This window comes from Anas platyrhynchos, chromosome 9 (genome assembly GCF_047663525.1).
Source record: "Anas platyrhynchos isolate ZD024472 breed Pekin duck chromosome 9, IASCAAS_PekinDuck_T2T, whole genome shotgun sequence".
Classification (NCBI taxonomy): domain Eukaryota; kingdom Metazoa; phylum Chordata; class Aves; order Anseriformes; family Anatidae; genus Anas; species Anas platyrhynchos.
The window spans coordinates 23624019-23639443 of NC_092595.1; the positions used below are offsets into that span (position 1 = coordinate 23624019).

General features: G+C 37.0%; 1 protein-coding gene across 11 annotated transcripts in view; it reads right to left on the bottom strand.

Annotated features, from left to right (window-relative positions):
• Nucleotides 1-3425: 3425 nt before the first annotated feature.
• Nucleotides 3426-15425, bottom strand: part of TRIP12 (thyroid hormone receptor interactor 12) — a 75419-nt gene continuing 63419 nt past the window's right edge. For all 11 annotated transcript variants that reach the window (XM_072042715.1, XM_072042714.1, XM_038183470.2 and 8 more), the window contains 10 exons: nt 14904-15060; nt 13713-13811; nt 13057-13171; nt 12711-12865; nt 12000-12164; nt 10620-10784; nt 7599-7712; nt 6000-6094; nt 5707-5810; nt 3426-4795 (listed from right to left, as the gene is read on the bottom strand). In XM_072042715.1, coding sequence (XP_071898816.1) covers nt 4599-4795; nt 5707-5810; nt 6000-6094; nt 7599-7712; nt 10620-10784; nt 12000-12164; nt 12711-12865; nt 13057-13171; nt 13713-13811; nt 14904-15060 — 1366 coding nt within the window. In that variant the 3' untranslated portion in view covers nt 3426-4598. The remainder of the gene's footprint in view (nt 4796-5706; nt 5811-5999; nt 6095-7598; nt 7713-10619; nt 10785-11999; nt 12165-12710; nt 12866-13056; nt 13172-13712; nt 13812-14903; nt 15061-15425) is intronic.

The window sequence follows — 15425 nt, forward strand, 5'->3', positions numbered from 1 at the left end:
TAATTGCTGTCTCCCATTTATGCCCAGGCTTACCTACCTGCTGTCTTTAACGGGGACTCAAAAATAGCTACAGCCAATCAAAGCAGGGGGAAGCAACCAAAAGAATCATAACACTTTTGTCTGCCTCCCTCCCCTCTTCCAACCTGCTGCTTACAGGTTGAATAGGACATTTTCCTTAACTATAAGATGAAGGAAATTTCACAGGAGGTTCCCCCTCCATGTTTTGTTTAGGAGGTAGAAAGCATTTATTTCATTCACTTTCATCTCTCCTCTTCCTTACTTGTAACCAAACTGTAGTTACAGCAAGACACAGCAGGGCCTTTTTTAGCCTGGTGCCTTGAAAACATTGGATACATCTTCATTGTTTGACACATACACAGGCACACGCACTGTTTCATTCTGTTTCTGCTTCAAGACTTGACAACTCCCAACATGCACACAGCAAAGGAGACCCAACATCAGTTCCTCCTCTAACCCCTCAAAAAGGCACATGTTTGTTCAATGCATGCACGTTTCGTAAAGGACGCAGACATGGTATTTCTTTAAAGGCATATTCTCTGTTAGCCCACTGAAAGTGATTCTTTGAGCTCAGAGACAGTAAAGCCATGAAGTGTGTTTCCTAGCTGCTATATAAACACACATTAATGTTCTGTTTAAAAGTGTTTGATGGCACAGTTTATACCCTTGCGCTGGTAGAGCACTGCAGGGGGGTGACTACTCCTGCAACCAACTGCACTCAGCTGAGCAAACTTATTAAACACAGGAAAGAGCACACGGAGAGAACACATTTCTTCTGACATGTCAGAGAACTTCTTTTGGGCCCTAGGAAACAGAGCATATTAGTTGTGTAGCTCCAACTGTCAAGAGACTAGGAAAGTAAAACTAAGAAAGTGGGGAAAAAAAAAAAAAAAAAAAAAAAACAGAACAAGCCCTAACATGACTGAACTATCAGTAAAACCTTTTCCCTTTTCCAACATTTTTATTGTAATCTCTCAGTAAATTTCACTTTTCCTTAGCTCTGTCACTGTTACCTATAGAAAAGGTTTTTTTGGTTTTGTTTGTGGGGTGGGAGGGGAGTGGGATCCTACATTATCCTTGGTCCTGAAGTCAGGTATAGGGTTCAGAATCACAGGAACTGATATTACATTTGAAGACAGGTTGCTGTAAAGATGTGGGACAGGGCTCAGAAACTCTGCAGATTACACACCTACCGCCAGGAAACAGGGCACAAGTGACCCAGGCACTTGGAATTTCAATCCCTGCCCGAGGTGCCCACCTTCTCAGTCAATGAAAGCTCGGCAGGGAAAGGAGATGGTAAAACTTTCACATACAGATGGCTTGCAAGATTTAATTGCCGAGAATCTCTGTTCCCCTCAACCATATATATATATATTTTTTTTTTATCTGATCAAGTTCGACACTAGCCATAGCAATTTTATACATACTTGGAGCTGATTCTTGTACATCTTCCTACAGAACCTAAATTAAAGCAGCACTGCAACTTACTAATTTCATTTCAGACTTTGCACTAGTTCAATATTCCCTATGCAAAAGATTTCTGTATAAAGCAACCCTTTAAGGGAAAAAAAAAAAATCACAGCCCAAGTTCAGTAACACGCATCAATGCTTAGGTGGCACTGTTTTCATGAATTAAAAACAGCAATAAAAATTATTCTGAAAGATTTGAAACTCAATCAATAGAGTAGCTGATCGTGTTCCCAAAATCTCTCAAAATCTGTTAAGTGTTACCATGTTTAAAAAGGCCTCTATTTTCAAAAATAAGACTTTCTTCTGAAAAAGGTACACAAAGCAGTTCAGTCCTAAACATATTACATATTCTTAGGAGTTCTGCATAATCTGAAACGTCTACATCTGAACACAGCTACAATTGCAGTTAGCAAGCTTTTTTCTGAAAGCTCCTGAAGAGGAGGAATACCTAACATTCTGCCCCACCCCTCTGCTGGTTCTCTGCTACTCTTAGATACGACGTTTCTCCTCACAGTAAGTACTGCAGCCCTGCTAACTGTAACTTCACTTTGTTCTAATAGCCAACTGCCTGTAACCTTTTAAGACAGACTGCTCTGCCAACACAATATAAGCTGCACTAGGGGACACAGGGCAGTTGGGGGAGAAAGTGTCACACAAAGGTGTCACCGAGAGGGTTGTTGCACACTGGAACAGGCTCCCCAGGGATGTAGCCACTACACCAAGCCTGTCTGAACTTAAGAAGAGATTGGACTGCGCTCTTAGTTACATGGTCTAAACTTTTGGGCAGACCTGTGTGGTGCCAGGAGTTGGACTTCATGATCCTATGGGTCCCTTCCAACTCGGGATATTCTATGATTCTATGAAAAGAGTTTAAGTTGTTTTTTCCGGCCAACTGCATCCTTATCCTGCTCTGTGCTGATAATGACAGCTAGAACAACAACAAAGATCAATTGTCACAGGAGGTACTTCTTTCTCCCTTCCTTTTGAAACAGGCAACCAACAACTTACTTTCCCACTGAAACAGTTACACAAATGGCTGTAAATCAAATTTGAAAACACCTCAAGATTGATGAAAGCCAGATTCTAGAGGGAGACAACAGGGGTAAAAAAATATCAATACACATGATATTTTAATACAAAATATTAGCTTTTTTTTTTTACACAAGTCAGTTTTTTAAAATATAGAACCTTAAAAAAATGAACAAATTGCTATCCACACACTATAAACACTTCTTTGTGCTCAGTTTGATCAAGTTATCAGAACAATTTAAACACCAGTCCATAAACACTGCCTTGAAGTTTTATGAAAACTATGCCGCACTGTGCACTACCATTATATGTACAGTGTGAAGCGCCTTCTTTCAGTTTTAATACCGTAGTAGAAACTGTTCAGTTATCAGGTTCTTTGTGCAAGGATTTCACATTCTACTCATGCTCATGACAGATTTGCGTTACATTTCAGTTGCACTGGTATGAGCAACCACATGTAATTCTGTGAATGTTCACTGTAAGAATGTCCGTACATGTGTTGAAATACATGATCTGAAAGTACAAGTTCTTCAGCTAGATAAAAGAAAGTTTGTTATTGTTAGTTGAGGGGAAAGACTAGCCTGATTAGCCAGAATTTAACAATCACTAAGCACTGAAATGAATTTTGATTTCTCAAAGTTGAATAAAAGTAATTAACTATTGTATTTTCATAGAGATGAACTAAATAGCATGTACATCTCAGGAATATTTGTAATCGCCCATTTTTTGAACCCACAGAACAGAAAAAAATCCCTCTAAGTTGGAGGTCTTAAAAGGTCTTGTTTTAATAGTAAATCATCCACAAGTTGCAGGCTGTTAGCCAAGTAGGTTTAGGATGATTTACTTGCATTACAGCAATTTACACAATTGAACTTTATGCATACAGTACAAAACTATGAACAAAAAGGTGAAGCAAACTTTTTTTATTTATATTCAGGTAAAAACATTAACCTGATGAAGTAAATTATTGCAGATTTGAGAAATCAGCACATAAAACAGTTGGACAGAGCATTGCTTACAGGTGCTTTATCTGTGTCAAAAGACAAAGGCTGAACTGTCTGTTCCAAGCTAGCGCTGAGGGGAGAAAAAAAAAAAAAACTACAAAAGTAACCAGGAACTTAGATCAAGAACAAGAAAATCGTTTACTCAAACAGGGAATGAAACAGCTAATTTGTCTTTTAAAAAACTTTACATCAATTCGAAATGCTCTGGCCTTACCACAATACACACTGGCCAGCCCAAGCTGTTGGACTTCAACTACATGAAATTCTTCCTAGCCTCTAGTAAGAGGCTTCTGCTGCCTGAATCACTGTGTAAACAGCTCTAGAGCGCAGACTGGTAAAGACTGTCACCAGTATATCTTACCACTACAGTAAAACTATGCTATAAGAAAGGTTCTACCTAGTTACAAAGGCTGAATTATATTGACAATATATATTTGATTTCAGTAAAATTTAAATTATCTTAATCAGAGAAAGAGGCATGGAGCAGTTAAATGCTCATGCTAACCAAAACATAACAATTGTTGAATGTTGCACACAAAAAGAACCAAGTGAATTGCACATCAGACAATACATGAGGATGGGTAAAATTAGAGGCAGGTGAGGGTACACAGAACTAGTCTACTAAACTAGATTTGTCAAATACATGGTGTATTTTAATTTCTGTACTTATGTACAAAAGTTGTCTTTGGAGGAAAAACTTCAGACTTCAGCTAGATGGATACACACAGCCCAGTATTAAACTGCACAGCGACATTTATTGTTCCAGCCTGGAAAAACATCCCTTTTTAAATTTCACACAGCAAAGCAAGTTAAAAACTTCACTCATCAAATAAATGATAATTTAAACAAGAACTTGCTAAAGAAACCTTGTCACAACAACTTTTTAGGGCCTGATCACTTTAAGTCCAAAGGGGCCTTTAATGAATATCAACCAAGTGTCTTTTGCTTATAATCTGCAAGCCGTTTTTCTACAACAAGAAGGCGTAACACGTTTCCTTGACTCAGGTGATATATTTAGAAAAGAATCATGAGTTTCTCGTTTGCTGTAACAGGCAGACATTGCATTTTTCATTGTGATCAGGAAAGATGGAATGACTGCTGCCCTTCTCTTGCAGCTATTAAGAGTTTTTCACGCATTATCTCAATGGTTGAATAGTCCGGCAATTTGAGATAGTTCACACAAGTCATTACTGAGGGCAGGAAGTCATCTGGATTCTCTGTAGACTCAAATGTTTTGCGTACAATTGTCAGTGGAGGATTCAAACTTCGAAAGCCTATTGAGAAGAGAAGAGATTCAGAACAGCGACAGCAGGCAGACATCTCCGAACACCAGCTCTCAATCCATGCTTTTCAAAGTTTAGTATATGGCTTTACAAGGCCATAGAACAAATCAATCTTTTCTGTAGATTAGCTTTCCAATATTAATAGAAGAAATAAACTAGACCCCTCTATTTTTAGTTGTGTTCTTTATTTCGGGGGAAAAGACACACTGTTCCAAGCATGTTTTGTTATTCATACACATTTTCTATGATTCTCCAAATTTGACTGCTGTACCAACCACGTTCTCTAGCTAAGGTTTTTATACTCCTAACCCTCAATCCTACCTGCACTCTCTCCCCAAAAGAGATTTAAAAAAAATAAATAAACATTTCTTAAAGCAACTTGTCCTTATGTCAATTCTTCCTTTATCTAGGTATCTTCCTATCTCTAGTAGAGAATTTTAGTAGTGTCCAGACAAGAGTATGGCAAGAGATGTATTGATGTATTTTCTAATGATGCCCAGCAAACACAGCTAATTCCTCGGCCTCCTGCCCCCCCCAAAAAAAAAACTTTGACATTCAAAAAACAAGGAATAATGGTACTAAATATTAGAATTTAAGTTTTGCTTAGAAGTTCTACATATTTTGAACTTTGCCCTCAGATAGGTTATCTGGTAACATGAATTAAACTAGGAGAGAGTCCCTCACATGAGAATATCATAAGATTAACACGAAGTTCATAACACATGTATAACTCTACCTTAAGCCTACCACAAAACACTCCTAAAACTAGAAATTGCAAACATATGAAGTAAAACAAACAAGTTTTATTTTCCCCCTTTACTGAAGCAATCAATCCACCTATTCTGAAATAGATCAGTAAGTCTTGATATCACATGCAGTAATATGCAAAAACCAAAACCTACCTCCTACAGGCAGTCTGGGGCTACCCGTCACAAACTGAAGAAATAGTCTTTGCTGCTCACTATCAAAGCTACTGAGAATTTCAAAGAGATACTTCACTGCTCGACTAAGAGAGAAAAAAGAGAGAATTTAAAATTTGTTTGTATTTAAAATAATTGCAGTCATCTTCAGTGCAATGTATCTTCAAATACATAATTTCCACAGCTTGAACACATATAAAGGTTATTTGGATGCGCATGTTCTATTGCCAATACTTTTTTTTTTTTTAATAAAAAAGAGACCAGCACCATATTACCTGTCATGTGTATAACCGTGATCTGGCCTGCAACACTCCATTAACGTCTTTGCATCCCAGGTGTCAGTTTTGCTGCCACACAAGAGCTGCTCCAACTATAAAATTAAAAAAGTAATTTTTCCCTTTCAGAACTCAATGCAGAGTAAGTATTGTGTTTTGATTACTACTATAGTAGCAATAGTATCCTAATCTGCTTTTTGGAACACCTTGCTTCAAAATGACCTTAGTCACACCAAACAGCCTCCCTCCCCACCCTGTTTTTTGAATGCAATAGCTTCAGCCAAATGACAGCCTCATTTGCTCAACCCGCCTTCGCACTCAATCCACTCCTACATGAGATGTGGCATGTATCTCTTAGGAAGGTGATGCAGCTGTAGTAAGCAACTTACACTGGGGGACTAAAAATGCCTTTAATATTTTAATACAATTTTTATAGTTACAAAGAGATGTTAAAACTTTACTATTTTAAAATAGTAAAGAACCTAGGGAAATTGGAAGACTAGATTATTTACGCTTCCTTTTTAGAAATTTTACACTTGCTTTTTAGAAATCTGCTCTCTTCTCTGAAAGAAAAAAGATGTAATTATTAGAGGTATATCTGTCAGACGGTAGTTTTTGATTTTTTACTTCAGCTTTTCTTGCTTTTTCTTTCTATGCACATGGGTAAGCAGAGTTGACATGCTACAGCCAAAGCATTAAAAGCTTTTAGAGATGTTCTTCCAGGATAGACAGGGAGTTGTAAAGCCCAGATCTCAGTGAAAATAGTTTCTCTTTGTGAACAAAAGTAGAATTCTACAAGTTCTTTATAATCACTTAGAGGGCTTATGAAGAGGATCAAATGGCTTGATAGACTATCAGCAACAGAACCCTACATCCCACACATATATCCTATTAAGGACAAGGTATCTTATCTGGTACAACACCCATTGCTCTATTTTGATCAACTATATTTGTAGATTAGCAATAGACTGGTGTCAGCATTTTGAAGTTTCCAAAGAGAAACATGCATTAAACCATGGCAAACAGCGACAGCACAGAATCCCATCCACATCCTGTCTAGTCTGGACAACCATAGTTGTGTCTCAGTTCAGTCCACTTGAGAGTAAGAATTTTAAGAGTTAATGTGGTAGGTGTGAAAACAAGGCATCAAGATCAACTATCCTGTTCTTTACTTTCTGTTACTGCCTAAAACTGTAATAAAAAAGCAGATTCTGTTTTTTAATAGAACATTAAGGTATCATCCACATCTTTACCTATAGCTATTAAGAGATACTACAATACAAGGAATTAGGTAGTTTCCATGACAGTATAGAGCCTGTATACACAAACAGAAGCCCTTCTCTGAGCATAGCTGGATCCACTCATCTTTAAAGAAAACTGTTCATAATAAAAAGAGCAAATTACTATTGAACACAAATCTCAAACATTTCAATTTGTGATTTAAAAGACACCGAATTTCACTACTGTGCAACAGATGCGTAATGCTGTCAGACAGCATGTGTTAGGACGGCACAGCATTCAGTGCATACCTCAGTTCAGACTGTTCCTATGTATTTACTCATAAGGTTATAAAAGCATCATTTAAGAATTCATACCAACCTCCTCAGGATAGAAGTACTGAAGATGACTGAGGGGGAAGACCGATTCAAACCCATCTCTGAAAGAGTCAAACTGTCTGGCAACGCCTTCATTTAGTGCCCAGAATATCACCAACTGCAAAGGTGGGAGGAAAAAGTTTATTTAAATAAAGGAACAGTAGATTGATCAAAATTGCACAAAAAGACTACAACTACAGAAAAAAAAAAACCACCTCCATATAAGCCTAGCCATATGCTCACTACAGTTTCAGTAAAGTTAGAGCATTAATTCATGGAGCTGTTCTACAGCATTGCCTCGTTCTGCCTTCATTTATAAGCTTGGACTGCTGCATGTGTTCTAGTGCAGTGCAACACAGTTGCAACAAATCTCAAGTGGTCTGTCATTGCAGATTAGCAAAAGTCATTTGAGTTCAAACAAGCCTCATAGAATACCCTAAGCATACAACTCAGACTAGTTTCAACAACTTCACTGATTTTATTTTTGATAAAACAAAGCTAACACATGGTAATCAGAACAGCTGGTTAAAACGATTCTATTCAACAGAATATTGCAGAAACAAATCTAAATGTACTCCAAAAAGAGTTTCAGATACTTTTACAAGGCTAAGAATCTTCATACGCTTATCTCTTTAACACTGACCATGACGCTTAAAGGATTTGTTTCAATATTGCATTAGTTTCTCTTCTAGAGAAACATGTAAGTTCCTTTTCTAATATAGTAAAAAAAAGTTATTTCCTCTACCTCTATATTAAGTGTTTTAATCCATATGGAAATGAGGGGAGCCGGGGGGGGATACCTTGATTTTAAGTCATTTTAAGAATCATAAGGCAAAAGACAGTAAGACAAGTAGGGTAGGTTTTGGGGGTGAGTTCTTGCTTGTTTTGGTATTTGCAGTTGCTCTCTCAGGATTAAACAGGCCTTCCAAAGAAAACAGCACATACTTGAACAACAATCCCGGTCACCCGGGCAGTAGAAGAGGGGAGCAGACAAATGAAACTAGATTTCAATTCCACAACCTGCAGTAAGTACTAACAACCACTAGGTTCAAAAATATTTTATACATGACCGATTGCATGCAAAGCTCACTCTTGTCAGTTAGTGCTACTGACTATCACACTAGCCTTGGATATCCTCAGCTGTAGCACGAAATGAAGACTGGTTGTAAAGGAGGATGTCAACACACAGCTTATTTTTAAGTGTCTTAAAAGCTCTGACCTGTAAAAAGCTTTGGAAGGCCTCTAATGATGCACCTGAATATGATCAGAAAAATCTTACTGATACTGCTGGACTGAAGCACATAATTAACTCTGTCACAATATTTAAAAGTTAAGTCTTGTGGGAAGGTAGAATGACAACTGCAGGAGAGGGAGAGAGATGCATAACGGGGAAGGTTATTCCAGCTTTATGAACTACTCTCAATTGTATTCCAAATCAAAATGACAGTGTCCAATAGCAGTGCAATTGAGGCACAAGAAACTATGCAGAATACTTGATAAATATACTGTTTCTATATAGCAAGTCATCTTAATTTTGATACAGATACCCATGTTTTCTCTGATTACTTTTTTTTTTTTTATTTACCATCAAGTCTGTACTACTAATTAACACCATCTAGTTTAAGCTCTCCTTTAAGGCCTGAATATAAAGACAAGAATAGAAAAGCTATACAGATGTCCTTTAAAGAAAATAGTCCCAAAAGCTAGCTGTTTACAAAAAGCAAAGTTTATGTAATGATCTACTTTTCATTTAAAATGTCAGATGCCTGCAATAGGACAATTACAGGACATCTGAGATGCCTGTAAGACTCTCACCATATTAGACACCTGATACAGGCTGCCTAGAGGGAAAAACTGACTGCGAAGTGTATGCAAGTCAGACTTGAAAGTAACCTTTCCTAAGCTTTCCTCAGTAAATCAGGAACACAAATGTTGTTTCTGACAAAGTCTGCAAACAGTTTTATATCCAAATATGTTTAATCCTTTAAGCTCTTCCTGACTACCAGACCACACTTTGAACAAAAGGTGATGAGAACTGGCTGTATGTAACAGCTTGAATGTGGAAAATTAACTGGAATTATTCATTATTCAGCTGTGAAAACTATGGAGTAACTTCAAAGTTTTTAATTTATATCCAACAGCTTATATGGCCATTACCAAAACAGTTCTACCATAACATTATGTATAGAATTTTATTATTCTTTGAAATTGTACTTGAAAAAAAAATCTCAGTCTTTTGAGTAAAACTGGCAGCAGACTAGCCAGGCAGAAAGTGTCTTATTTACCAATTGGAATAATGCATTTTCATGATGCAGTCCATTATTCCTATCCCCATTCTGCTCATGCCTTCATGTGATAGTATAGTAGGGAGGGGGGGACAGGAGGGAAGAATTCAGTACTGTTTTTAAACCTAAACCATTCAACTCTATCTTTAGTTTTTCTAGGTTTTATGTCCCTTCTAACATAGGAATCAATTAAGATGAAGGTATACAGTCAACTTATTGTTCCATTCCGTCCATATTTATTTTTTATTTTTTTTAACACTGTTGCCTTGATTTCTACTCATAACTAAGCTGGTATTTTCTTAAGTCTGTCTCCAAGAATTTTCATTATTACTGTAAAGGCTCAAAGCCCACTCAAGTGTGGTAGTAGGTTCACTATCATACAGAAGCGTGAAGACTTGTTAAAGATTCTGAAAGCCCACAACTCAAATTAACCCAATTACTACATTATTTTTAATCCAAAAAGGCATGCTTCTAGATATTCCTTATACATAAGCCAAACTTTTTTGTACTACAGAATTTACAATTAAGGTGAACTGATTCAAAGAGTTTGGTGTTTGGGGTGGGCGTGGATTGCTTTCTTCCTCCCCTTTATTGTAATAAGTTAGTACAGAGGCAATGAGTAGGAAATTCTTCACTGTTCCCAGTTAATGAGCATGAACTGAAACATAACGAAATGAACCACTTTGGATTAAGGTGAGGAACGATTAAAAAATATAGTCCCAGCTTTGCTTGTTACATACTCTGAGGTATTCCTCTAAATTATGGATGGTGACTGGTGTGTCTTTTCCCCCTTTTTTCAGCTCTATATTAGGAAACCCAGGGAGCGTGAAGTCCAGCCCTAGATCTTCCACTGAGCAGCCATTCATAGTCAGAGCCTCCAATGCATACTGTAGACTTTCTTTGGTCTAGAAAAGTTGCAAACAAAAAACAGTGAGAAGAATTCATTAACATCAACTTATCCAAAAAGTTATTACTTCTAAAACAATTTTGACAAACATTTCCAGAAAAGTATTATTGTTAATATGTTACAGTACTCCTTGCTTTCCTCTGTATTTTTCATACGTAACAGTAAGCCAAAACAAACCAAATAAACCATCTCAAAGGATAAGCCTGAAAGATCTTAACAGTAGGATTTTCTCTAGCAACTCTGGGATAACTAACTTCTCACATAATTATTTAGAAAATACTGTTGCAAGAGAATGAGATGTGTAGTACAAGAGTTCTTAAGCTGTTTTTTCCTTACAACAGTGAATAGCATTCATACTTGGCAGGCATACTGACATTTTTCAGCTTTCATCCATCAGGTTTCAGGTTTCTCAAACTCTTGCTGAGAATTTAAAAGTAGTGATCAAGGAGAAAGTGATACAGTGAGATGAAGAGGAACAAAGGCCCACAAGCTTGCAATACCTTCACTAGTAACAAAGCAGATGCATTAAGAATAGAAATTAGGTTATTACCACCTGAATTGATTAACAATGAATGCTACAAAAGAATATGCATTCCACAAGTATTTTTATCACCGCTCTGTAAGTGTTATTATTTATAGCTAAGAGTTGATAACCTTGTGAAAAAAATTGGGATTCCTCTGCATCTGTAAAAACTTGTTCACATGTGAAGTCAATTTATACCATTTCTACATAATAGCTTTTTCAGTGGGAAAAAAACACACCCAAAAGGCACTTTTCAAGAAAGCCTGAAAGACTGATCAAACCAATAAACCCAAGCCTTTTTGAATGTTCAAGGAAAAAAAAAAGGATAGAGCTTTTCCCCTGATACTAAAGTTGGTAATCTTTTCAAGATGAACCAAAAGGAGACACTCCCTTATACAGGCATCTCAGTTCTAGCCATTTCTTGCCCATGTTTAATCACACGCAAAAATTCTGTAATAAGTTTCTAACATTAGAACAGATTTCCTAGAATGGATTTATCATCAAGTCTACAAAGAAGACCATTATAATTACTAGCCACTGAATCAGTAACGTTAAAACTGCTCCTTCTATTAAAAACATTATCAGTGCTACCCCAGTATTAAGCACTATCATACATTCTCAATTACAGCTACTTCAAAATCCAAACACATATAAAGATGTACTCCTCCTTCCTTAGGTTCACTTTCCCACCTGCGTTTTGTCCTGTTCAAGTCTTTTCTTTTGTCTTACAATATCTTCAAGGTGATATATTGATTTGGCTACTACTGGATCAATACTGAACAAGTCATGTGACGTCAAGGAAGTTTCCTGCCGTAACATCCACTTATAAAAAGGAAGTCCAAGAGGAAGGTCCACCTAAGAATTGAAAAAATGCATAGCTGAACTGTTAGTCTTTTTAAACTATTATCTTAGAAAATTTTTATCTCTTGCCTAGATCTAGAATATTTACTAATTCATAGCTCTCCCACATACCAAAACACTCAGTGTTTTTAGTTGAGGTATTTACAGTTGAGCAAATACAGATGACTGCCTAAAGCATGTCTTAGAACATCCACCAAGTTAACAGCTCGTATAATAATTATCCTAAAATGATCTTGAAAAAAGATTGAAGAGATAGCAACACAAGACAGACATTTGCTTTTCCTTTTTTCATAGTCTTAGGAGTTACTGTAAAGATCTTCAACATACGCTATCCTTTCCCCCTTTTCAAAAAGGCTCAACTGCATTTCTTGACCCAAACTGCTAAAGATGAAAATCACAGAATAGCCTAAGTTGGAAGGGACCCACAAGATCACCAAAACATTTCCATAGGATTCTTAATGATACTTTTTCCCCCTCAACAACTGGGAACTAGAATTCTTATCTAACCCTTTAGAATCATGTTTTCTGTTTTAAGCTTACCAGTCTAAAATCCATGATTGCCTTTGCCATTAGTTTTCCCAAAAAGCGGAACTTCATTTTAACTTTTGCAATGTGAGCTGGCTTGGCAGTTCTACCAAAAGGAAGTGCAAAAAGGCCTTGAAGATTATGAATATACTTGGTACCTTCCTGGCTTCCTGTTGAGAAAGGGTGAGGGAAAAAAAGTTCAACATACACATTGCTAGTTTCATTCTGGACAAGTTTCAAAAAGCTGTCAGGTAAGTATCAACTTAGAATTTCTTGTAAGATTATAAAAGAAAACATCCATAGACTTAGAATCAATTCAGTATTAAAACAACACTGGTAGCTCAGGTAGTAAAGCATTTACCTTTTGGATTGGCTAAAGTTACTTCTTCTCCCCTCCAAAGGCCTAAATCCGCTCTCTGTAGTTCCTGAGATACAAGTGCATAGAACTCTAGTGTAGGGCCTAGGCCTGTGCCAACCTTCAGAGGGGAAAGCAGGGTGCAGGGAAGGGAGAGGAGCGGGGAGGGGGGAGAAAAATAAGTAAGTAAACAAGAGTCTATTAGATCACTTTGAATATCTAAACCCCAACTTACACTGAGAAAATATAGTATGTGACAGGCTATATGACAACTGCACTGCAAAAAGCCTCTAGACAGCATAGCTATGCCAACATTTACAATACAACTGAAGCAGCTTAGGAAGACCACATATTGGAGCAAAAAATAATGGAATAAAAGTATCAACCACCTAATGATCATATTATAGAAATGTAGCTGTTCCCCAGAGTTAGAGAAAATATACTCTTCAGAATAGGATTGATGAGACTTAGCATAACAAATCTAAGTTTTTCCTAGCAACTAAGAATCATAGCCAAGTGAAGGAGGGATAATTAACAAAGTTTTGTAGCACCAGCAATGATAAGGACCAAGAGTCTGACCAAGTCATTCTAAGGAAGTTGTAGCTTTTTGTATTAATCTTCATCAAAAAGGGGTTAAATTAGACTGCATTGACATTACTTACTTCATTCTCATACTGGATTTCCAACATGGCTCTTGAACTGCCTAGATCCTGCATCACAGATTCTGCCTGTTTCAACAGCTCATCTCTGTTCACAGTGCGCTACACATTAGAGAAGTTTTAAGTAGTGAAATTACGTCTGTAAGTCCCAGTTCCCAAGGCAGTTACAACAGGAAAAAAAGTTATGCAAGTTTTTCCACCCCATGCTAGTTAGTTCCACAGTTCAACAATTTCTAACTTAATACTTCTATAAAATAATTCTCTCCTAAATAAAAACTGACTAGGAATAAAACATTCAATTAAAAATGAAAAACACTTTACAGTTGTATATATATATGTATATATATAATAACTTAACAGGTACTACTCCTACTAAGAATCTGGCATCAGGACTGTAACATAACAGAAGTGTTGTAATGTGCTTTTACATACCTCAAAGTAACGTGTTAGAACCAGACTAGAGATGCCCAAGTCCAAAAACTTAAGGAAATAATATTCTGTTCTGCCCTCTCAGATTCTCTAGTAGGCGAAGTGGAAGCCTTCAAGAGAACACCACTAGGATTCATGGTGGAAGCTATGTTCTAGTTGGCCAGATTCTCACTTCTTTTCTTCCAGAGATATTCAAAAACATGCAGATCTAAAACTAAGATCTGCTGTATAGTAAAGATAACACCTCTCCAGACTCAAGGCAGACACCAAGACTCTCTCCATTAAAAGTAGTCATGGCTCCATTTCATCATGTTGTGACAGTATTCTCCCAGCATAGAAGGATAATGTTGCCATTTATTCAATTAACACTGCCTCTACATCCTATAGACTGAATTATTTCAGAGTTTTACCTGAAGCAAATCAGGGGTTTACAGACAAACCTACAGAAATATCACTAACATAACCTAAAATTTGACATTCATTCCTGGTGTATAATTTCAGAACCCGTAAAGATTCTACTTCCAAATTAGGCTGGTTCTGGAAAAGCAGTGTGGAGTATACTGTAGTGCCTTCTGCCATCTAATGGCAGATATCTAGAAGACATTGTGCTTTCAACACTGGGACTTGGAAACTAATGAAAACAAGCCTCCCCTTTACCAGTATACTACCAAAAGTTCGTGTCTTAAACTTCTCACAATGATATTCTTGGAAACAATAGCAAAATTAACCAGTCACTCATTCCATTTTTGAACAATATATACCTACTTTTTTCCTGTCCAGTCGTGGTGCCACTCTGCTATCCTGAGAATCTGACTGATTGATTTCTGGATTAGTATCCAGTAGTCTTTGCATGGCTCGATCACGATCAAAAGCAGTTACATAAAACAGCATTTGCCGGGTATCAAACGGAAAGAAAAATGGGCTGTAAAGAGCATTGGATTTGTTAGCTGAGATTTGACTGGCATCTGTGGCTACAGTTTAAAACACAAATGTAGTAGCCCTGAAACTAGTGCTTTATTAAATGTTCTGGTAAAAGCAACCTCCAAAGAAAACCCCCAGGACATGAATTAGCTCTGGGGAATGCATGACAATGCTTATGACCAAAGTATAGAGATGGGAAGTTAAAAAGGAATCACACAAATCCAAGAAAATTCTAAACTCTTCCAGGAGATACCAACTCCGGTACTGTACCAGAAATTAAGTATTTCTTTACTTGTTGAAGCCTGTTTTGCAGTTAGGAAATCGGATTCAGATAAAAGATCTTAAGATAGCTCAAGCTCCTGTATT